This window comes from Lissotriton vulgaris, chromosome 7, assembly GCF_964263255.1.
Source record: "Lissotriton vulgaris chromosome 7, aLisVul1.2, whole genome shotgun sequence".
In the NCBI taxonomy this organism is placed as follows: domain Eukaryota; kingdom Metazoa; phylum Chordata; class Amphibia; order Caudata; family Salamandridae; genus Lissotriton; species Lissotriton vulgaris.
Window position 1 is genome coordinate 1,298,913,066 of NC_141695.1, and position 25,606 is coordinate 1,298,938,671.

The 25,606-nt window shown below is 44.4% G+C and overlaps 1 protein-coding gene across 1 annotated transcript in view; it reads left to right on the forward strand.

Moving 5' to 3' along the window:
* LOC147703536 (vomeronasal type-2 receptor 26-like) overlaps positions 1-25,606 on the forward strand; it is a 115,901-nt gene that overhangs the window by 34,416 nt on the left and 55,879 nt on the right. The window contains exon 2 of the mRNA XM_086928925.1: positions 23,519-23,746. Within this exon, the coding sequence (XP_086785051.1) occupies positions 23,519-23,746 (228 nt within the window). The remainder of the gene's footprint in view (positions 1-23,518; positions 23,747-25,606) is intronic.

The following is a 25,606-nucleotide window of genomic DNA, read 5'->3' on the forward strand; positions in this document are numbered from 1 at the left end:
TGATGTTCAGGATGTGGAGGCTGGTTGTCCTTTTGAGCCTGTAGTGGGCAATGACATTCTCTGGTGTTGGGTCTGTCAGGTGGTGCATTTTCTAAAGGTTGCTGTCTTTGTCTTTGCTGCCTCTGCGGTGGTCGGAGGTGCAGTGGGGGTCCGGGGGGGTGAGGGACCTTTTGGGGCTTTGCACTGCATGCTCAGTGGCTCCATGGCTGGCTGTGAGACTCCTCCAAATCTGGCAGTTGTTGGTTGGAAGGTAACAGAAACCAACAAGTGCAGCACGGCCAGCAGCTTTGTTTGAGGTGGGATTTTGGTTGTCCACTGTGTTGAACCGTCAGCCTGTGGGTATGATGTTCAGGATGTGGAGGATGGTTGTCCTTTTGAGCCTGTAGTGGTCAATGGCATTCTCTGGTGTTGGGTCTGTGAGGTGGTGCATTTTCTGAAGGTCGCTGTCTTTGTCTTTGCTGCCTCTGCGGTAGTCGGGGGAGGTGGGAGTCCGGGGGGGTGGGGGACCTGTTGGGGCTCCCCGCTGCATGATCAGTGGCTCCATGGCATCTGTTAATCTTCAGGTGTGGCTCTGGGCTGGGGTCCCTTTTGTGGTGCAGGCTGTCGACCTAATTTACACCAGGTCAGAGAAGGTGTTAATTTCCTGCTGCTAACACGCCTTATCGTCTGTTTTGGGTTCTTATCGCCGATCTAGCTGGTCATAGAGAATGTTGCGGAATGGTGTTATTGCGGCTTTTTGCACGGGACTGCCTACTCTGCATCTCATTAGCGATAGTTGCCTGGGTCATCCTTGCCGACGTTTTTTGCGGCAGCTATCACAGGTAAACTAGTGATATGTGGTGTTAGCACCAGCTTGTGAATGGGTGATACATTTATTGCCACTTTGTCTGCGATAAAGTGCCAATAACTCAACAACAAATTCTTGAGAATATGCCCCTGAAAGGTTTAGCTACCGGCTATCTGTGGGAGTTCTCTCTCAGCGCAAAACACATCTGATTTCTTATTATTAACCACTACTTGAGGCAGGGGTTCTGTGAAGAGGAGCTGCACCCACCCAATAATGCTGGGCCCGAAACCCATATTTGCCAAGACTGCAAAGAGGTATGGCCACTCGATAGTATCAAACGTCATTGTGGCGTATAACGAAACCACCACTGCAGTCTTAGCAGGTTCAGTGCGGTATTTCGATTGGGTATAAAGCCCTATTGGTCAGGGTGCACCGAATTACTTATTACTTAGGCCAGGCGACTCGTCAGCAATTTGGCTAGAATTTTGGGTTCTGTGGTTAGTAAGGAAATGGGTCTATAGTATGAGCGCTTTGGCTTACCCTTTTTATATAGTAACCGGTATTGCTACCCTCTGGTCTAGTGGAAGTAATCACAACTCTCGGCTCTCCTCAAACATGGCCAGTGAGTGCAGGGCTATTTTATCTGTCTTTAGCTTGTATAGTTCTATAGGTAGACCATTGAGGTCTAAAGCATTGCCGGATTGAAGGTTTCTGGTCGCCTGCGCTATTTCATCATTTGTGCAGTCATTATCTAGTGTATTATTTTGCTCTGCAGACAGGGTGGGCAGCTGTATATTTAAAGTAAATCCAGCAAATCCTTCTCTGATGGAGCTGAACTTGCTCAATATATAGAACAATAATGTTCAGCAAATTTTTTTGCAATTGCCTGTGGATCCGTTATCTTCCCACTCGAGTCATCTATCAACTCTGGTACAAGTCTACTTGCTAGTTCTTTCCTGTCGAGCCAGGCAAGCAACTTCCCAGCCTTATCCCCCAAATCATACAATCTGTTGTCTTTGTCCCTTCCTAGTGTTTTGGTCATATCAGTAGTGATGGATTTGTATCCGTCCCTTTTAAACGTCAGGGCATGAAGTCTCTCTTGTGTGACGTCCTCCCCGGTCTCCTCCTCCAGACGGATGACTTCATTCTCTAAGTGAACTAATACCAATAATAACAATAATGAGATTTTCGCATGAGTGGGAGTTAACTGGGTCTCTCTTTTCAGGGTCTTTTTATTTTTCTTCTCCTTAGCGCCGAGACACTCTTTGGAGTAGCCGTGCGCTTGTAGAAATGCCCCATAACATTAACAACATTAACATTAACTAGATCCTTCAATTTTTCTTTATGCGCTCCTGCAATTAGCAAGATTTGAATGCTTCCCATATGGTTTGAGATGAGCGTTCCGACCCTTAGTTTTTCAGGAAATAGTTATCAATGGCTCGTAGGTGTGCTTTTTTGACTACAGGATTACAAAGGTACCAGGGGTTTATAGGTGCAATCCCACTTACCATTTTTTCACCCAGGACCTGTTGAACCCTCACAGGAGAGTGATCAGATTTACCCCATGCCAAAGCAGCGTACTTGACTTTCTGCCATCGGGCAGCGCCGTGAGGGAAACGGCCGAGGCACAACACGCCGGGAGGCTGCAGGAGGCGGTCGAAGACAACGGACCACACTCCCCAGCAACCTCTTGGGCGTCAGCGCGCCCGTGACGCGTGGAGAGCGCCCGGAGGCGCCAGTAAAAGCCTGACCCCCCGGGAGCCCAGAGGGGGAACACCAAGCAGCGTACTTGACTTTCTGCCATCGGGCAGCGCCGTGAGGGAAACGGCCGAGGCACAACACGCCGGGAGGCTGCAGGAGGCGGTCGAAGACAACGGACCACACTCCCCAGCAACCTCTTGGGCGTCAGCGTGCCCGTGATGCGTGGAGAGCGCCCGGAGGCGCCAGTAAAATCCTGACCCCCCCGGGAGCCCAGAGGGGGAACACCAAGCAGCGTACTTGACTTTCTGCCATCGGGCAGCACCGTGAGGGAAACGGCCGAGGCACAACACGCCGGGAGGCTGCAGGAGGCGGTCGAAGACAACGGACCACACTCCCCAGCAACCTCTTGGGCGTCAGCGCGCCTGTGACGCGTGGAAAGCACCCGGAGGCGCCAGTAAAAGCCTGACCCCCCAGGAGCCCAGAGGGGGAACACCAAGCAGCCTACTTGACTTTCTGCCATCGGGCAGCGTCGTGAGGGAAACGGCCGAGGCACAACACGCCGGAAGGCTGCAGGAGGCGGTCGAAGACAACGGACCACACTCCCCAGCAACCTCTTGGGCGTCAGCGCGCCCGTGACGCGTGGAGAGTGCCCGGAGGCGCCAGTAAAAGCCTGACACCCCCACTCGCCCCGCGAGTCACGCGCGGGAGCGCCCGGGGCTAAGCCCGGGCAAAGGGCGGGCCCTCTGTGGCCCTCAGTGGACAGCAGTGGTCGGGCGGGCCAACCCCCTTGTTCATGTTACACTTTATTTCGTGAGTATTAACTGAATTTAATTAGTTTTTATCTTGTTTCTTTGCTTATACGAACCCCACTACCATTGGTATGCCACCAAAGGAAAGTAAAGGGAAGAGTGACACTGTTGCTTTTACGGGAGCCATGGACCAATTTATTAAAAGAATGAACTGTGTGGTGGATGAAAGCATAAACATCATGGAAAGGAGGGTCTCGCAGGAATTGGATATTGCGAGAAGATCTTCTCTTGGGCCATTGGCACATGTTCAAACACCTATCTCTAAAGGCAGAACTGAATTAGTAGGAAAGTCTAATGGTCCTCAAAGTAATGGAACCAATGTGGATATAATTATTAATAACGATATACTGAATGTCACAGAGAGTAGTACTCTAACTGTCTCCGAATCTATTTTACAGTCACCTAACAATTTACCTAATGTTCGTGCTGCACCGGTACCTGTTGAGCAAGCCAAAGTATACAATACCAGGCAGCAGAAAGGGGTGAACGCAGGGGCTATTCCCAAGAATAAACAAGGGCCTGCAAACAATATTAGTGGTAAGAGAAAGAAGGGTCCTAAGCATCCTGTGTCACCTAACACTAGCCTGGAAGGGGCTGCTGGCACAAACAAGGATTTAACAGGGATTGGCGCAGAAGGGGGGGATTCTGCCTCCACTGTTATACTTGAAGCACTACGACACATGCTCCACCCATTAGACGAGAGACTGAGTGAAATAGAGGAATTTTTATAACGTATAGAGAGGGACATAAAGGAGAGAGTAGATATCCAACTGAGTAAGTCCAGTATTAACCCGCAACCAACATTGTCAACAGCTATTCCTGTAAAAACCTCAGATGCTATAGTTGCGCAAAAAGAAAAAGTAGTACCCAAACCAAATGTGGGTGACCCTATGACACCTAGTGACATACCCAATAGCCAATCGCAAAAGCAAAGTACTCCGAACATAACAGGCAGTAAGGGGGTAACAAAAGTAAACAGACCTAGTAAAGACCAGGTAAAGGATGTACTTAATTTTCCCCCGGAGGTTTGCCCATTTGTGGCTATCTTGACTGGAGTCCCAGAGCTAGGTGAACAGGAGTTGGAAAGCACATCCTACCTCTGGAAAAGGGTGACCCAATGGTTAAATACCAATAGGCCGTTGCCCCCTGGCCTGAGGGGTAACATCTTGAGTATTAGGCGAGTATCATGGGTGGGACACGTGACAAAAGACATACAAGGGGATAGCATAGTTATCAATTTTGACAACCCAAGAATAGTTAATTATATCTGTAATTGGAAGTATCCTAATCCAGACCCAGCCACTACCATACATCCATTTAAATTAACACATTTTTACCCACCCGGTCACTTTCATTCTAGAACTGATGGGTGGACCACGGTAAGACACCGTGGAAGGAGACACCAAGGAGGAGGCTGGTTAGGACAAATCCACCACCCCTATAACTTCCTCTCCTACAATCAATTCGATTGCCTAGAGTCAGTTAATTGACTACAGGTATTACCACTGACCACTAGATCAGAGGAATCCTCTTCTTTAAATAATGTAATCCCCATACCTAATGTTATACCTCCTAAGGAGAGTGGGGAGGTGAATACATTACTTAATCACCAGGAGATTGGCTGTGAAAAACTTTGCAATAGTAACAATATGGCTGGGTATGACCATGAAGTACGTATAAGACCTCGTGACCCAAAGGAAGGAGATAGCGATAACAGTGGGTTATCTGTGGATAGGTACTTAAACATCCATACCAATATTGATAATAATCTACTTCCCACTGTTAAATCTAGTACACATTGTTCAAAAGAGAGACCCTCATTGTTAAACTTAGTTTCTTGGAACATCGCTGGTGTTGGTATAAAAATGTGTGATCCTGACTGGAATAGTTATATTAATTCATTTGATATCTGTGTGCTACAAGAAACATGGGCCATGGATCAGGTCCATAGAATAGGATATAGAACCTACCAAGTGGCGGCCGTCCCTTCAGTAAGAGGGCGAGCCTCGGGAGGGTTGGTAATATGGATCAGTACAACTATCGATGTGGGGATAAAAATGTTAAACACCGATTCCTTAGACATACTTGGATTGAAACTAATTACAAGTGACAAGAGGATAATAAATCTCATAAATGTGTACAATAGACCATGTCCCGCTAATAGGGAATCTCCATGTATAGAGAAACTGGAAATGTTTATGGACACCTTAGACCATGATGAAAGTATCATTTTATGTGGTTATCTAAATTGCAATTTTGAGCCGATTGTGGGGATCGTTAAACTGTACGAGGATGAGGACGTTGCCAATGGGATACCAGCACTGAATAATGGAACTGTTCCTGGGACCACATTAGCCCTCCAGATCTCAGGGCTGTTCACAAGCTATGGTCTGAGAGCTTGTAATGGGCGCATGCCATCAGACTCCCCGAGAGCATCTACCTTTAGTAGGGGGAATTGTAGTAGCAAGATAGATTATGTTTCCGTTTCTTTTAATTTGTGGCCATATACACATGATTTAAATGTTAGAGAACGCTTTGAGAGCGATCACTTCCCGTTAGAAATGAGTTTTTTGTCTAGTACCCTGAAAGAACCTGGTGTTACTGAGGGTATTTATAGTCTAAAAGTACCTTCAACCTTTGACAATGTTGTACTAAGTAATAATCGAAGGGCCGTTAAATGGGCACATATTCTTGAAAGAAAAGACCTGTTGGCTAATATTTATTCCACACTTGCGAACTCATTTGAGTTCTATAAGATGGATGAATGTAAGCCTGGTGAATTTATTGGACTACACAAATCCGTTTGTAAAAAACTGATTGATCTTATCACTAAAAAACCTAGGAAAGGGAACGGCTCGGCGAACACAAAACCAGTAGGCAAACCCTGGTTTAACAAGGAATGCCGAGTAGCCAAGACCGACCTGATCAATGCGGTAAAAACTAAAAACTCTGTAGAACTCAAAGTAAAAAGGAAAATTTACACTAAAACAATAGCCACCGCAAAATCATCCTGGGACGAGGATCTATGGTCTAGCATGTTATCAGCTGCAAAAGCTAAAGATCACAGGCGTTCTGGGAGTTAGTAGCCAAAGGGAATAGGCCAGATAAAGGCTCAAGGGAGGTTTTCCTAAATTAAGCTACATGGGTTGATCATTTTACATCATTATATGCAGCCCAAATCACAGAGGAAAAGCTTATGGTAAACCCAAACAAAATAGTAACCCAGATAGAGGATGTTGAAAACTCATTGGTAATCTTTGACATACAAGAGACCGAAACAGCAATTGCTTCTGTGAAGCAAGGGAAGACCCCGGGTCTGGATAAGATCCCTGGTGATCTTTACAAACACAATATGGAGATCTGGGCACCTTATTTAAACCATTTGTTTAATGTCATCGCAGCGGGTGACCAAATCCCTGATACATGGGATGGGGCTGAAATTATCACAATTTTTAAAAAGGGGGATAGAGGGGATCCAGGGAACTATCGCCCCATTAGTCTTTTAGACATAACGCAGAAAATTTATGCCAGACATATCCTAAACCGCGTAAATACGTGGTTGGAGGAAAACTTGATCTTATCCAAGTATCAGGCAGGGTTTAGGGAAAAGACTGGGACCATCGACCAGGTACTAAGGCTATGCTGCTTGTATTGGAAATATGTCATCATCCGCAGAGGTAATTTATATGTTACCTTTGTAGCTTTACGAGCAGCATTTGACCTTATCCCCCGCGACTTATTGTGGAAATCATTGAAAAAGCAGGGGTTCCCAGATGAACTATTGAAATTAGTGACTAGGTTACACCAGAATAACTACGCTAGGGTAAGATGGGGCCCTAATGGTGAACTTACAGATGAAATCCCTATTAAGAGGGGAGTACGCCAAGGGTGCGTGCTGGCACCTACACTCTTCTCCCTTTATGTCAACGATATTGCAGTTTATTTGGAGAATTGTGACAATGACTCTCCTCGCCTGGGGGGGGAACGAGTTCCGTCCCTCCTCTTCGCGGATGACACGATTCTCATTTCTCACACCCCTCGGGCCTACAGGTCTTATTAGATAGGTTCCAGCAGTATTGTATCACAAAAGGGTTAGAATTTAATGTAAAAAAGACTAAATATATGGCACTTAACCCTCATAAAAGTTTCAGGAAAAACTTAACATTGAATGGAGAAAAACTTGATTACGAACTAAGTTTTACTTACTTGGGGGTATTATTAGATTCATCCTTAAGTTGGAGACCCCAATTAGAAAAATCTAAAATTGTGTTCAAACAAAATTGTCTACCAATACTGAAAAGGCATAACAACTGTGCAAACAAAGCAGTTACCCCAGCGTTAGAACTCTTTAAATGTCAGGTTCAGTCAGCGGTTCTGTATGGGGCAGAACTTTGGGGACCCGTATGTAGAAAGACATTTGAAATCATGGAGAATAAGTTTTTAAGGGGATTATTAAAGGTTCCTAGTAACACTCCACTATTACCCCTACTCCTTGATATGAACATACGACGCACCGACCTACATGCAATATTAAGGCCACTATTGTTATGGGTCAGGTTGTGGATCACCCCAGAGCTAACTGAATATAAAAATGGATTGGTTGAAGTTTTGGAACTAGACACGAGTAATAAGATTCTTTGGTTCAAACACGTTAAAAGCTGGTTAACAAAATTGGGTTTATCCCATTTTTGGAGCCAGCCAGAATCACTGACTGTGTCCTCAAAGAAAATAGTCAAACTCTCTTTTTGGGCTTTTGTGAGCCATGATGCTGTATATGTTGGAGCACATGGCCCCATAACCGAAAAATTCTTATTGGTGAAAAATGTAGCCCAGTTTGAAATGTTTCTTGATGAGATTCAGCCACCATTAGCGAAAACCTTGTACTTAAAGTATAGGTACGGTATACTAAGAACCCGGGAAACCGAGTCAAAATGGGGGAAAACCAGTAATGATAAATGTACCTTATGCACAAATAATATAAGAGAAGACATTTTTCATATTTTGTTTTTCTGTCCAAGCTATGTAGAAACTAGAAGAAAATGGATAGTGCCACTGTGCCGTAATATTGGAATAACTTCGTATAAGGAAGCTGGAAGAATATTCATTACTGACACTAGTCAAGTAATAGTGTTTGGTATCAGTAGATTCCTTTTGGCAGTAAAATTCATTAGACAAAAATTGTCACTGCCATTTTAAGCGTCTGGCTGTTATAAATCAATTTAATGCTTTTTTAACCGTGTAAATATTTTAAACTTCTTTTTAAATATATTTATTGATGTGTGTCTTAAGCCCATTCCCGTGATTTAGCTGTGAAGGCTAGGGTTAGTATTTGGTCATGCACTAGCACTTTTTGAATTGTACATTCTTGTACACTTGTTGATGATAATGTGGCCATGTATATTATGTATTTTGTATATATATTATGTATTTTGTATATCTTTTATGGTGCAATTGCAACGAAATAAAGATTATTGAATTGAATACTTATGTGAGGTGCTGGAACAAGGAGATAATCAATCTGGGAAAGGCTATTGTGTACTCCCGAGTTGAAGGTGTGTTGAATACTGTCAGAGTGGTATGCCCTCCACGCATCCGCAAGGACCAATGCGTCCAGAAAATCCAGAAGCCATCTATACAAGGAACCAATTTCGTGGGGGGATGGCGGTCGCGAAATCCCGACATGACTGAATTAAAGTCTCCTCCCACAACAAGGTGGCCCTCTGGGAACGAGAGCATGATAGTATCTATGTCTTTAAAGGTACAGCCCTGAAGGGACATAAACTGCCATCAATGTGAGTGTTTTCCCCTCCCACTGCCACGAGACCGCAGCATATCTGCCCATCTTATCAATCCCGGTGCGTTGTTTGGAAATCAGGAAGGAATTTTTTAACATGATGCCCACCCCCCTTGAGCCTGTGGTTGTAATGCACGCACCTTTTTGTTGTCTCGGAAGTGTCCTGGAGCCACGATGCTTAACACCATGTCTCCCCCTCGTCACCCCCCGGGCGCCAGGAAGAGGCACTAATACCCGACAAGTAACCAAGGGGAACACAGGGGAACAAAACAAGGGTAAGAAAGGAAAAGAAAATGGCGCTCCACACTCCTCTTCCACTCAGATGATGTACTCTCTTCTGGTGATGGCACTGCAGTAGAAATACAAGAACAATAAGTGAAAACTATCCCCTCCCTTTATGTTCCCAAAATATAGAGTGTGATGTAATGTATCTTTACCTATTGAATTATGGAGATAACTTATAAGGAAAAAAGGGAAGCGTTCTGGGACGTTGAATGTCTGACTTGTTATGGTCTATCCAATGTAGCCGTGATCTAAATAAAAAATAACACAATAAATGGTGCGCACTTATAATATAAATACTGTTTCTCCGTTTGATGTGCAACTCACCAGTTCTACAACTTAAGAACGCCTATATAAATCTCCCTAACCTAATGACCAGCTTAGGTTTCGCAAAATCAAAAATACCACTCAACCACGTGGCAAACTGCTCTGAACAAACTTAGTCAAGAGAAAATCCAATAACTAATATAACCGCTAAAAGTCCACAGCGGTAATACCAATAACACGGAAAACGAGAACAGAACAATCTATCAGAAGCAAGCCGCTCCTACAGACTTACGGACTCTCTAAACGGGCTCTCAAACGCCGGACGGAATGAAGCAGCCTCTCCGAACCACTAGCTCCTCGGACGCCAACACCGTGAACCGGAACGACAAGGGTAACACTCTGGCTAAACGCAAAGCGTTTCCTGAAGGTTTGGGGCAGGCTTAAGGCTAGGAACACTACTCTTCTGTGCATGCGCTACTACTACGCATGCTCCAAGGCCCGTGTAATCATTTTTGCCAACCATTGCCAACCACGTCTTTGCTTCACGTGGGCAAACAAAACAAAATAGAGGAATAAACTGAATGTAGACTTAAGTCTTCGTGAGAGTGATGCCTCCATGAACCCGACAGGCATGACAGAACACCCCTCCTACAATGCCCCTCACTGGTTTGGGCTTGTGGGGGTACCGCCTGTGAAACGCTCGCAATAGACGCGGTGCGTGTATGTGGCTGGCAGTTTCCCAAGATCTTTCCTCAACTCCAAAGCCCTTCCAGTGTATCAGATACTGGAGGCGGCGACAAACTCTTCTGGAGTCTATAATAGCACCCACCTCGTATTCATCACTGGCATCTGCCACTGAGGGAAGAGGAAGGGGAATTGTTGGCAGGCGGGTATCAGGCAGTAATGGTTTCAACAGGGAAACGTGAAAAACAGGGTGTATTTTCATTGAGGGTGGTAATTTCAACTTCATGGCTACAGGATTGATGATTTGAATAACAGAAAAAGGACCAATATATTTGGGTTTAAACTTACATGCACCCTTCAAGGCCAAATGCTTAATAGACAGCCAAACCTTATCATTCAATTGGTAATTGGGCCCTGCATGTCTGTGTGAGTCTGCTGCTTTCTTGTACTCCATCTTTGCTTTGTCTAGATTGTCATGGATGGTGGAATGTACTGTTTGCAAGTGGGAGAGTACATCTTGTACGGCAGGAATGGCACAAGTTCTCAAAGGAGAAAAGGGCAGAACTTTAGGATGGAATCCATAGGAAGCATAAAAAGGGGAAAATAAAGTAGAAAAGTGATGACTGTTATTGTATGACAGTTCTGCCAACCAAAGCAGCTCATCCCACTCCTTTTGGTCCTGCAGTAGTTGACACCGCAGAAACTGCTCAAGGCTTTGATTCACCCGCTCTGTTTGTCCATCCATCTGGGGATGATGGCTAGAAAACAGGCGGACTTCCATATGCAAAGAGTTACATAATTGTCTCCAAAATTTGGATATAAACTGTGAACCTCTATTCGTGACCAAGACAGAGGGCAAACCATGCAGTCTGACTATGTTTTGTAGAAAGACACCGGCAAGAACAGAAGATGTGGGTAAACCTTTTAAGGAGATGAAATGAGCTGACTTGGTGAACATGTCAACTACAACAAGAAGAGTGTTATTGCCTCTCTGTGTCCAAGGTAACTCGACAATAAAGTCCATTGAGACAGATTGCCAGGGAGCCAAAGGCGTGGGGAGTGGAATTAACAACCCCACTATTCCCTCGTGTGATGGTTTTCCCTGTGCACATATATGACATGTACTAACATACTGTTGTACATCTTTTGCTATATGAGGCCACCAACAGTATCTCCGTATCAATTCTAATGTTCTCTTGTATCCCGGATGCCCTGCTACCCCATGTGTATGACACCATTCCATCACCTGATTTTGAAGGGGTACTGTGGGGATGAACAACCTTCCCTGCACATAATGGAGGTCTGTCTTGACTATGGATTGGTGTTGTTGCAATACTTCTTTGGAAGAGGCATCTTGTTGGGCATTTTTTACTTGTAGGATGAATTCCTCTTCAGTAGTAAGTGCTCCTATTATTCGTTGAGGTGCAATGATACAAGGAGGTTTTTCATCATGCGGGAATGGCTCAAATCCCAGACGAGATAGTGCATCTGCTTTACCATTTTGTTTGCCTGCTCTGAAATGTATAGTGAAATCATATTCATTGAAAAATTGCGTCCATCTCAATTGTCGCATAGACAAGGCTCTAGCTGACTTTAAATACTGTAGATTACGGTGGTCTGTCAGGACAGTAACTGTATGGTTTGTACCCAATAAGTATTTTCTCCATTCCTTCAATACCTTTTTGATAGCTAGGAGTTCCCTTTCCCCAACTGCATAGTTTACCTCAGCCGGAGTCAACTTGTGCGAATAGTACGCTACTGGATGTAATTCACCGGTGTCCCGTCTGCTTGTGAAAGGATACCTCCTACAGCAACTTGTGAGGCGTCCACCTCCACCACATAAGGACTAGCTGGATCAGGGTGTTTGAGAATGGGGGCCTGTGTGAACGCCTTTTTTAGAATGTTAAAAGCCTTGTCTGCCTCCTCGGACCAATGAAAGGGGACCCCTTTTCGCAACAAGCGAGTGATAGGAGCCTCAAGCTCCGAAAACTAATGTATAAAGCGCCTATAGAAATTCGAGAATCCAATGAATTGCTGGATTTCTTTTACCGTTTTGGGAGGTGGCCATTCCAAAACAGCGTTCACCTTTCGTGGATCCATGCTCAGACCTGTTGCTGATACAATAAATCCTAAAAAAGTGACCTGGTGGCGATGGAAAAAACATTTGTCTAGCTTACAAAAGAGATCATTGTTTTGTAACTGATGTAAAATGGCTTTCACATGACCTATATGTTCCTCAAGGGTCTTGGAATAAATTAGGAGGTCATCGATATATGCAATAACGCTTTTGTCAAGATACTCCTTCAGCACTTCATTAATGAAGTACTGGAATGCTGAAGGAGCATTACAGAGCCCGAAGGGCATCACCAAGTTTTCATATAGTCCAAACTTGGTGCAGAATGCCGTCTTCCACTCATCCCCGTCAGCAACCCGGACCAAGTGATAGGCCCCACATAGATCTAATTTCGTGAACCATTTGGCATCCTTTATCTGGTCGAGTAGAGCGGAGATGAGAGGTAAGGGATACTTGTTTTTAATGGCGATGTTGTTCAAGGATCTATAATCGATGCAGCAGCGTAATCCCCCCTCCCTTTTAGGAATAAAAAACAATGCAGAGGAAGCAGGGGATCTAGAAGGTCTGATGAAACCAAGTTCTAGCATGGTATCAAGGTATTCCCTTAAGTATATGTTTTCCTTCTCTGTAAGGGAGTATACTCTACTGGTCGGTATACGAGCACCTGGCTGTAACTCAATCCAGCAATCATATACCCTATGAGGGGGTAGGCAGGTTACTCGTTCTTTATCAAAGACTGTTTGGTAATCCTGATACACATGGGGTAATATTTTATCAGGCTGTTCCACCGAATCTGGTTCTATGGAGAGATGTGAAGCCAAAGGAACCATGTCTTGTATGGACAGGGCGTTAACCTGAACTGAGGTAGCAGGAAGGTTGGAACTATCAGTGGATATGTCTTGTCTACCTTTCTCTTCAAAGGTGATGCTGGTGTTTCTCTAATCTATGTGGGGATTGTGGAGTCGTAGCCATGGAAGACCCAAAACTACCGGAAATTGAGGAGATTCAATTATATCAAAAGCAAGAGCCTCCCAGTGTGTAGGTTCTATGTGTATATCCAAAAAGATACTAGAATGTGTGATAGGCCCAGATTTCAAAAGACTTCCATCGATTGTATACACTTCCTCTGTGACTTTTTTCTTTGCTTTAGGGATATTATGTGTAAGGGCCCAGTGATAGTCCATGAAATTACCCGAAGCCCCCAAATCTATCATAACAGATTGTGTGATAGACTCAGATAGCCAGGACAATCTATCAGTGATGAAGAAATGTCCTTCATTAGTCATTAAGGATGAGACCATATGACTCAAAGGACCCGGCGGTAAGGTCTCTGTTGCCCTCAGGTCAGCTAGTTTTCCGGCTTACGAAAGTGTTTGGGTTTTACTGGGCATTCCCTTAGAAAAAGTCCCGCCTTACCACAATAAAGGCACAACTTGTTTTCTCTACGACGTTGTTTTTCTGCCTCACTCAAAGGCCCTTTGATACTGCCTATTTGCATAGGTTTAGGATCTTCAGTCTTGACTTCAAGCTCTGATTTCCTTTCTTTATAATTTATTTTAGGGTAGTCATATCTGACTCTGTCTTTACGTCTTTCTCCTAACCTATGGTCTAGTTTCACCACCAAGTCGATTAATTCAGAGCATGTATCAGGGGGATCCACTACGTGAGCCAACGCATCCTTCAATTCGTCACGCAGGCCTTTATAAAAAAGGGCACTGCGTTTATGAGCAGGCCAATCAGCCTCCACCACCAGTCTATTAAATGTGGATATGTAGGTGATAAGATCTTTTGAACCCTGCTTTAAATTTAATAGCTCTGTATCAGCTGCATGAGTAAATGAATGTGTATCAAACATTTTACGTAGTTCTCTACGAAATGCATCATATTCCAATAATAAGGGATCGTCTTTATCTATCAAGGGTATGGTCCAATTGGCTGCAGACCCTCCTAAATATGATAGAACAAAGGCCACCTTTGCCTGATCGTTGGGAAAACAAGAAGCTTTACAAAGGAAATGCAATTGACACTGGGTCAAAAATGCGGCACATTTCGAGGGATCCCCATAGAACCTCTCAGGGGGTGCAAGAGGAATTGTATGGGGTGTAACCACTTGAACTACAGGGGTTTCATTACTTGCACTGGCTCCCTCTCCTCTATGTTGGCTCAAAGCCTCTAGTCTATCTGCAATGGCTTGGGTTTCACGTTGGAGATTCCCCACCATGCTAGCTACATCCTGTAATGTGAGATCCATGACACTCGGGAGACAAATCTATAGAGGCTTCGCGTTCTGTAATGCACACACCTTTTTGTTGTCTCGGAAGTGTCCTGGAGCCACGATGCTTAACACCCTATCTCCCCCTCGTCACCCCCCGGGCGCCAGGAAGAGGCACTAATACCCGACAAGTAACCAAGGGTAACACAGGGGAACAAAACAAGGGTAAGAAAGGAAAAGAAAATGGCGCTCCACACTCCTCTTCCACTCAGATAATGTACTCTCTTCTGGTGATGGCACTGCAGTAGAAATACAAGAACAATAAGTGAAAACTATCCCCTCCCTTTATGTTCCCAAAATATAGAGTGTGATGTAATGTATCTTTACCTATTGAATTGTGGAGATAACTTATAAGGAAAAAAGGGAAGCGTTCTGGGTCGTTGAATGTCTGACTTGGTATGGTCTATCCAATGTAGCTGTGATCTAAATAAAAAGTAACACAATAAATGGTGCGCACTTATAATATAAATACTGTTTCCCCGTTTGATGTGCAACTCACCAGTTCTACAACTTAAGAACGCCTATATAAATCTCCCTAACCTAATGACCAGCTTAGCTTTCGCAAAATCAAAAATACCACTCAACCACGTGGCAAACTGCTCTGAACAAACTTAGTCAAGAGAAAATCTAATATAGCCTTATAGCCCGCCGTAGAGGGCTATACCGGCTATTAAAGGCCCTCTCCAGCGTTAAAGGCCCCGAGCCGAAGGCGAGGGCCTTTAACAGGGGAGAGGGACTTTAATAGCGGTATAGCCCATCTACGAAGGGCTATAAGGCTATTAGAACATTCTGTCACTAGAGGACAGAATGTTCTAACAAAAAAACAAAGCCTTTTGGGAGAGTGAGGGGATTGGAATCCCCTCAGGTTCCCTGAAGCCTTTGTTCACAGCCAGAGCTGTGAACAAAGAAACATTGGAATGTTGGAGCTCCAGGCTTATACCAGCCATTAAAAGCCCAGAGCACTCCATTGTTTTCAATGGAGCTCCCAACATTCCAATGTTCTAATAACTAATATAACTGCTAAAAGTCCACAGCGGTAATACCAATAACACGGAAAACGAGAACAGAACAATCTATCAGAAGCAAGCCGCTCCTACAGACTTATGGACTCTCTAAACGGGCTCTCAAACGCCAGACGGAATGAAGCAGCCTCTCCGAACCACTAGCTCCTCGGACGCCAACACCGTGACCCGGAATGACAAGAGTAACACTCTGGCTAAACGCGAAGCGTTTCCTGAAGGTTTGGGGCGGGCTTAAGGCTAGGAACACTACTCTTCTGCGCATGCGCTACTACTACTCATGCTCCAAGTCCTGTGTAATCATTTTTGCCAACCATTGCCAACCACGTCTTTGCTTCACGTGGGCAAACAAAACAAAATAGAGGAATACACTGAATGTAGACGTAAGTCTTCGTGAGAGTGATACCTCCATGAACCCGACAGGCATGACAGTGGTGTAGCCGGAATGTGCCACTAGTCTGTAACCCCATCTATTCAGTGCTTTACAGGAGATGCCTACCAGGTGGGATACCTGAAGGAGTACAACGTCTGGGGAGTGCTGTTTGATGTGCTGTAGAGGTATGCAACGTTTTAATATGTCCCCAAGTCCGTTGACATTCCAGCTCAGGAGTCTAAAGCTTTTCTCCCAGTGCGTGCTAATCAATATATTTATGATCTGTTCATCCCTCCTCTTGTCTATAGATAGACCATGTCGACTTCACTAGAACTCGTTGAAACCACCCTACTTCAAGCCAACTGTCCCCTCCCTACTCCCTTGCACTTTGGGATTTAGACTAACCATCTAACAAACTATGCATAGTGCCTGTCGCCCAAACTTAAAACTAAAAGTAGTCTAGTGTGGTGGTGTAAAGCCCCCCAATCCCTCCCCTGTCCGATGATCTATTTAGGCTCCCTAGGCAGGCCGGTCAACAAAAATTAGATACAGTAGGATAAATAGTTCTGTTGAAAGAGTGTTGTTCCTCAGTTTGGCTCTATAGACCACTGCCAATCAATGGAATTTGTGTACTCAAACTTGCAAAGTGAGTATGAGGCAACTTACTTTTTTAAAACAGTTTCAGCCAAGGACCTGGATAGGGTTGTTACTCAATGAGCGTTATGTTCTCTTGCTCCTCTCCAGCCCTCCAACCAATCAGCAGCCACTTCAGGGTGGTCAAAAAGCCAGGCTTTTCCATCTGCTTCCACCCTAAAACGGACTGGAAACAGCATTGCATTTTTGAACCCCTTGTCTCGCAGTTTTTCCTTCACCACCAGAAATGATTGTCTCTGTTTCTGTACAGTTAGGGTGAAGTCTGGGAAGAAAAAGATTTCAGCGTTCTCGTAGTGTAGAGGCGGGGCCAACCTGGCATTTTATAATATGACATCTCAATCTCGAAAGTTCAACAACTTTGTCAGTATAGGGTGAGGAGGTGCACCAGGCTTCGGTCGCCCACCATGGACTTTATGCTCCCTTTCAACCACAAAGTATTTTGACAGGGCCTTAGGTTGCAGGTGATTAAGTATAAGGTCCTCTACACATAAGCCAGCCGCTTGCCCCATCGCCTTTTCTGGCACCCCGATAATTTGCGCGTTATTTCGTCTGTTGCGACCCTTGTAGTCGTCAAGCTTTTCCTCTGCGAACATTCGGAAGGCCTTCAATTCTTTGATGTCTTGCTGCAGTTGCGATGCGTCTCCAACAAGGCTAGAGGTGATGATCTCCATTTGCTTTACTTTCACACCTATTTTCGTGAACTCTGCCCTGATGAGTGTCACTTCTGATGAGATTGCATCCATTGTCTGCTCCAGAGATAATCTGACCCCCAAGATAGCGTCCATTATGTCTTTCAGTGTGAGTTCCAGGTGATCCCCTTCTGGTCCTGCTGCTATTTTACACTTGGGATGATGCTCGAGTCCGCCGTTTTCGGCAGAGCATATTTATCCAACTCTGTTGTTGGGTTACTTTGGGGCCCTTCAATCCCGACATCTCTCCCAATACTGTAGGTCAACCCCTGTCCCCCAAGTGAGGCTGTACTCTCTGTTGGTGGGTGCACCCAGCTGTACCAACTCTGCTGGGGGGTCAAGGCTCATGGAGGACAAATCGCCAATGTAGTATCAAGGTAGAGGGAGTCTCACATGTGGTGCGCCCTGCAGTGGTGTGTGATAGTTAGGCATGAGTTGCTGGACAGTCAAATCCCAGGCCCCCCTGCCATGCCAATGTATGGCTTGCTCTTCACCAAGTAAACAAGCACTATTCTAGAATTCACCCCGGTGGTGCCCCTTCACCATTCTTCAATGCGGCAGGAAAATGACTTTCTTTGTGGCAGAATATCCGCCTTGTAGCTCTGGCAGTCTAGCAGGGCAAACAGATCCCGGAGCACCTACACACCACCAGGGTCATAGAGTACTCCACAGCTGCTCCCTCCTTGTCTCAGGTCCAGGATGCCAGTGGAGAAACAGCCCTCTGGGGCTCTAGGTGCACCCGCTCCAGGTCTCAGGCAAGTTGCAGTGCCGCTCCCTATGGTTGCGGCGTTTAGGCGTGGCCATGGCCCCCCAGAGCCGAGACGGCCTACTGTGGTTTCCGGGTGCACCCTCCTCAGCACGATCCAGTCAGGGCAATATTTCTGCCACCGGCGAAGTCCTGGCTCCCCTTTGTGTTGTTAGTGGCAGCGATACTTTGATAGCTTTTGTGCATTCAGAGCCGCCGCACCATTACGTTCCCTCTATCTCTGGCTGTGGGCCCCGACCACGGTCTCCCGTCGGGTGCGGGCCTGTTCCGCGGCGGAATGACACCCAGTTTTACCACACAGCAGTTGCCGGCTTCAGAGTCGAAGGTGGCCGCATGACATATTGGCCATAACTTCATGAGTACGGGTCCCACAAAGTTGATTCTTGGATCAGCCGCACTCTCGTTATTTCCAATGGCTTCCCTGCCACTCGGGCGTCGGAATAGTGCGCGGATGTCAGGAAGGGAATCGGTGCTTGAGGAGCTACTCTAGCTCATGGCCATTACGCTCCGCGGTGAAGCCACAAACATTTCATGTTTTCCTTCTCTCACTTACCCTCACTTTTGCACATTGCTGCACCATTCCATCCCTCTTCCCCTTTGGGGCACCTATGCACAACTTTATTGACAAATGTGTGGTCTGTTGAACATGATAAATTATATGTTCAACTTAATTAAATATTTTCAACATGAATAAGTATTGATTGTAATTGATTTAAAAGGTGATGTTGATATTTATGTAATATTGTGTTTCCACTCGGACCACCCCCCTCTAAGTACCGCACTGCTGTAGGCATTATAATGTCAGTTTCCGCCTGGGGTTTCCTGGCAATTATCCCGCCATGAAAAAGCCAGTGGAAAGTGACTTTGGGGGCCCCTAGCGGGTCCCCCTTCCACCCTGGGACCATCCCCTACATATCCCTGCACCAGAAGGCAGGCACAGCATGGTGCCTGCCACATTGTGCAGGGATTTTCAGGATGTACATTTTTTGTACTGTGGCGTGTGCTGCAGCCCACAGCACAGGGTGTGATACAAAAGATACACATTGCGACCACTTTGAAGGCGGTCGCCTCGGATTCCAGTGGCTGAACCACCAACAGATTGTCAGGCTATCCGTATCCGAAAGGACGGCGGTCCGACCTCCATTCTAATGAGGACCTAAGTGACAAATCTTCCATTTGACCAATAAATCTACACAATTCTGGCCTAATTTTCTCCTTTGAGTGGTGTACCAGGTCCCTAAAGTACCTAGACATATAAATCCATTTGGAAAGGGAAGTCGTCATGCATGAAAATGATGGAGCAGTGCTCAGTTCAATCACAAACCAGATTACACAATGAATCTCACTCCCACTGTCACTGGCTGGCCGCATAGGTTTGATGAAAATGGTACTTCTTCCGAGATTTCTCTATCTTTTCATGAACATACTGCTGACACTCACACTGTCATTTTTTACAGTGCTTAATACCCAGCTGATTGGACTAGCATGGGCCGGTAAGCAGTCTAGGTTCCAATGGGACAATTACACAACCCTCTGAACGTTGGAATTTTGAAGCGCCTGACATAAAACTCTAGCATTCAGGCACACTTTGCAATGTACTGGTACTGGCTATCCCCACCAAATGGCCACACCAAAGCATAAGTACACCAGAAATATGGCCACCACAGCATGTACTGTTGGAGAATGGGATAGACTACAATAAAAGACAGGCTTGGGCCTCCTTTAATCCCCTAATTTACCTTTAATCCACAACCCATTATTGGCCATCATGCACAAAGAGGAGGCTATAACCCAGTTAAATTCCTGTGGCCTCACACACCTGGGGTTCTTTGCAAATATAACACCTTTGTCACACTGGGAGAGTTTATAGGCACCACTCAATAAATCCCCTCTCAGTCTTCATAAATTATGGGGTTAAAGGTATGTGTAAATTGGCTGTTCCAACATTCTGAATGAACTAGACACTTTTCAAACACTGGGGAACCTAATGAAGACCACAACCCGTATACATTTATGGCCAGATTTATCATTCATTCATGTAGTGCAACAAAGCAAGCCACCTTGTTGCGCCGGGCTGCGTCAAAGGGCAGTAATGCGCCTTATTTGCCATTATATGGCATATTCCTGTCCTTCCCCAGCATTGGCTCACTTTTGGCTACCTAGTGGTAATGCAGGCACCAGCGCATTATGGTGCAAGGCTGCCTTGTTATAAGCAGGACCACTTTGTGCAGGAATGGACAACTTCCTGCACAAAAACGATTCAGAGATACATTTTCCTCTTTCTATGTGTGCTGCAAAATGCAGAACATGTAGAAAGAGGAAAAACAAGAATAAATAAATATATTTTGCCTCGTTATGCCTCCCCTGGGGGGGTTTTAGCATTTTGACACATTCTTATGTCTACCACTAATGGTACATCTGGGAATGTGCCAAGAATCCATCAGTGGATGTGTGAGAATACCCATGCTCCACCCATGAAATGCCTCCCTGCCTCAGAGTAACACAAGACAGCTTTTTGATCTGCCTTGCATTACTCTAAATTTCATCAAGCCATGCAGGACCACGCAAGGTGGTCTGGAGTGGCTTGATATTTCTCATGTATTGTTTGCATCACCTTTGCACCACCTTGCGACACAAAAACTTGAAAAATCTGGCCCTTAATATCTACGCTATATTCCACAGCCCCGGACAGACTATAACTGAACACTTCAATAGGCCTAGCGCACTGGGAGAGAGACATGGGCTTGGACCTACAAAAAGAGGTATGGGAATTCCGTTATATGCAAACAGGTGGAAGCTCAGTGAGCAGCAGGTTACACATTATACATTATAACTTTCTACATTGTGCATATTATATACTCTGGCGGTTGGTCTCTAGGTGAGGACTCTAGGTGTGCTAAATGTGCTATGCTGGAAGTGATATTCTCATATCTGGTGTGGGCATGTGAGAGGGTCAGGACATATTGGTGTTAGGTTATAGATGCACTTTCGCTTATTGTGGGATGTCATATACAAATGAACTCTAGGATACCACTCCTGGCTGTGTAAAGGAGCTGAAAATACAGCATAAGAAATTGACTGCATTAGCACTTTTGTTGGCTAAAGGGCAGGTAGCCTATTGCTGGGGTAAGGATAAGACCTCCACAGTTGAAACACTGGTACAATGACGTTTTGTACTGTAATGAACAGCTGCAATTATAACCTGACCTCCTCCCAACATTCTCGGTCTAAAGATATTTCAAATCCATTTCAATCCCATATGCTTACCCAGATAGCATAAAGAAGGAAAGGACTCTTGCACTCTACTTACAGGGGTATGCTGGAGTGTCTCCAGATGACTCGAATTAACAGTCTAATTTATGATATACTGTGTACTTAACAATAGGCTCTTATAGACTAATAAATTGCCTACGGCAATGAAGGTAATGAAGGATAGTGAAGGATGAGTACTTGATCAGTATAATGATATGCTGTGTACTTAACAAAAGGCTCTTAAAGGCTAATAAATTGCCTAAGGTAATGAAGACGGATCCCATTTCTTCGGAAGACAACGTTCGTCTAATTTTCCCACTAGTCCACCTTCTCCAAAGATACCCCATACCTATAAATATACCTCAAATACCCCTATTGCTCCATAGCCCTAAACAGGTCCATAGCCCTAGATAATACTATGCTCCTAACCATTCCTCCAAAGAAACTCTAGGCCCTGTGCCAACGAATAAAATCTTAAAATCCCAACCCATCCCAGAAAATAGGTGCCCCGAGTCTTATCTGCCTCAGGAGGCTGGAGACCACCCCCACTTTCCTGAGGACAGTACATTGTTTGGTGAGAGGCAAACGTCATGGCTGGAGCTGTAAACGTGAGATACTATTATAAGGCACATTTGTACTTACCTTCTAATTTATTGTTCATTGTGTTGTTGTTCCTAAACCACTGTCAGACAAAGTCAGAGGTCTTTCAGTAGCATAGGCATATTGAATAAGTAAAGTGTATGGGGGAAGAGGGGGGTTAGCTATTGATGCTCATTTTCTTCCAACACAGGTGTGTAGGAAGAGCCACCATATTTCCGTTTATGAAAATTATACTCCTAATGCAGTGGATGGAGTATTTTCTTTCCGTCAGTCCATCTGCTTTGTTTAGAGTAAATGCAGCGGGTATAGCAGGCGGACAACGAATTTTCAAACTTTACACTGCTATACTCATACAGCCGATGGGTGAACGAATGGCTTCTGACACCCTATCCTCATTCTCCAAACTCTGAAGTAGGGCCTCCGTCTGGTGGATTTTTTAAATCTGGCAGGTGAAATACACATTGTAAGAAGATGGAAACGGGTTATATGCTCAACTTATCTACATGCCCACGACCGAGCAACGGCTATTTGAATGTACCAATATGAAGAGCATGGCCATACTTCAATCACCTTCGTTTTGCTCATACCATGGCTACTTCAGTTATGTTTGGAAATAAGTCTATATGGTGTAGTATGCTATATTAAAGTGATGAATACCATCTTAGACACTACTATTTGAATTGATCATAACAGAGAATCATCAATTTCTGTCGCCTTGGGAGAGAAAGGGGGGAGCCCAGCTGTGTCGTTTATGCGGCAGCGGCGTGGAGGATGCTATTCATGTTACACGCATCTGCAATATGTTAAAAGACATAAGGGCTACTCTGCTAAAGCCAGCGTTCAAACAGTACGGACCCAGATCGTGCAGACAAGCGTTAATGTTGTGCTTCAATCCCGAGTTGGTTCAGTTTAAATTGCCAGTTAATTAAATTCCTCGACATAACCGTAAAAAGAATAAAGCACTGGACTGAGGCGCAAAAAGACTATTCATTACAAGAAACAACAGGAACTTTATAAGAATAGCTACAGTCGAAATAATAGTAACAGTCAACATGGCTAACAAACAGAATGTTTTAATAATTTGAGCTCTCTTATAACGTGATGTAAAACTTTTTATTATATAACGATTTTATCAAAAACCGTTAGAAATTTTATCTCTTGTATGCAATGGTTTTAATTAATCAAGCATAATAAAATAAACTTAAAATTTCAAACATCTCGTAGAGAATGTTGCTATGGTAATATGTGCTACTTTAGTGTAGCCACTGATTTACTCTCTCAAATGGTACTCTTTGCTTTATTCCCCTAAATTAATTTCTTTGGTAATCTATTAATTTTTGATGTTGTTGTTTTTAACCACTGGAACTCTTCCAATCCGTTTGTTTGATTTCTTGATGTAATATGCAATCTCTAGATCTATAAACTGGGCAATGTTGAAGTAAAGCTTATCTCATCTGATTAGATAGGGACAATAAAATGTTGTTTCGCTTTTCAGCTTCTGCACTATCTAAAAAATGTCTGGACAAAGACGTCTGCTGGAAATGAGGTGTTTTTTGACAGAAATGGGGATGCACCACCTTTGAATGATTTTTTGCAGTGGCAGATGACTTCAGAGGGCACAAGTAGGTTTCTGAAATTGGGCATATTTGATGGTAATGCTCCAAAAGGCCAGAAGTTTATCTTCAACAGCAGTGCCATCGAATGGGGAGATAGGTCGCCTAAGGTAAGCATCTGGTATCCCTGAAAGCACCATATTACTCTTCGGCACCTTTTGTTTACAGCAGAAATCACAGCAGTGGTCAATAGACTGTTCCTATGAGAGCTAATTCCAGTTCATCCTTTTGAAGAATCTCACCAGGAACCGAGGACAAGCCTAAACCGGAACACACACACAAACAAATGTATATGTATATACACATATTCACTGAAAAAACCATAGGTATCAGGCCTGATATAGTTAGGAATTAGCATTTAAAAAACCTTAGAAATGCACTGACAAAAACATAGGTTTTAGGGGTGGTATAGTTAGCTGGACATTTCACTCATACAAAACCATTGAAATTCCTCCGATATAGTTAGTTGTACTCACTATATCTTCCGCGCCCGCAATCCACTAGATGTCATCAGTGATGTCACTGACCATGTCATGAATGATGTAATATGTGACATCATCAGCAGTGGATTGCGGAGTCAGGCCTGAAACCTATGTTTTTTTTCAGTGAATTTCAAAGGTTTTTTAAATGATAATTCCTAACTATATCAGGCCTGAAATCTATGGTTTTTTCAGTGAATTTCGAAGGTTTTGCAACTGACAATTTTTAAATGTATTAATTGTTATATTTATTTTTTTGATACTGTTTTACTACATTTTTTAAACTATTTATTTTTAGATATTTTACTTTTTAAATTACATTATAATTAAATCATACATTACATTACAAAATATACTTTCTCAGAATGAATTACTTTAGTTTAAATACTCTGCAAATAGGCATTAGACTGTTAAGTATAGTAGTAACAGTTGTTGCAACGGGCAACACAATTTCAAACACAATGCAACATTGACCTCAATGTCAATTTCTAGTTAAATGCAATTAGTTACTTTATGGATTACTTTTCTAACCACAGGACTGGATCCTAGATTCAGTCCTTGGACATCTCCTATAAACCGTTGACTAAAAGCCTTTTAGTTACAGTACTGATTTTTAAGGAATATTATTGTATTTGTATAATCCTATGGCAGGAAATTCCTTTAGAAGGTAAGTAGTGCTATTGTCACTTTTTCTTACTTAGTGGTGTATCCTGGATCCAGCACTGGTGCATCTCCTGTAAACAGTTGAAAGAATGCGTTTAAGTCATACTGGTGATTTTTTAGGAATATTTGTAGTTTGTGAAAATAGACACTTAGAAACTTTTCTGGTGAAAACCAGCCAATGGATTTCTATGGAAACTCTGCAAACGCATCAGGGGGCGCATTTGCAGAGTGGTGCAATAAGGGGGCGTTGCCTCTGGCCCGATCCCGTTTAAAAAAAAAAAGATTCTTTGAAGGGGGCTGTGTAGCCCCCCTTCCTTTTTCTTTTTTGGGGCCCTGGGGACCCCATCCCGCAGGGCCTCACACCCCAAATAAAAAAGAAAAAAAAATATGTACGGGAAAGGGGCCGCGTGGCCCCCCTCCCGTGGCCAATTCCAGGCCTCGGGGGCCCCATCCCCATGGCCATGGCCACATTTTTTTGATATTTGTATGGAGTGGGGCCCTCCTCAGGCCACTTAGGGCCCCGGGGACCCCATCCCCCGGGGCCGGGTATTCTTTAATTTTTTTTATGGGGTTTAGGGGCCCCCCTCCCGGGCCTCTTGTAGCCCCAGGGATCCCATCCCCCGGGGCTGGCCCTCTTCGATGGGGACTGTGGGGGGTGTGAAGCGAAGTATTCCCCCCTACCGGTGTGTAAATGGTAGGTTACGGAAATTAAGTGAGGTTTTGCTTAGAGTCTGATGCAGGTAAGGTGAGCTGGTGCGGACCTCGGGGATTAAAGCGTGGGCCCAAATTGTGTGTCTTATGCTGTGAAGTCATGTGCCGTGGCCGCTG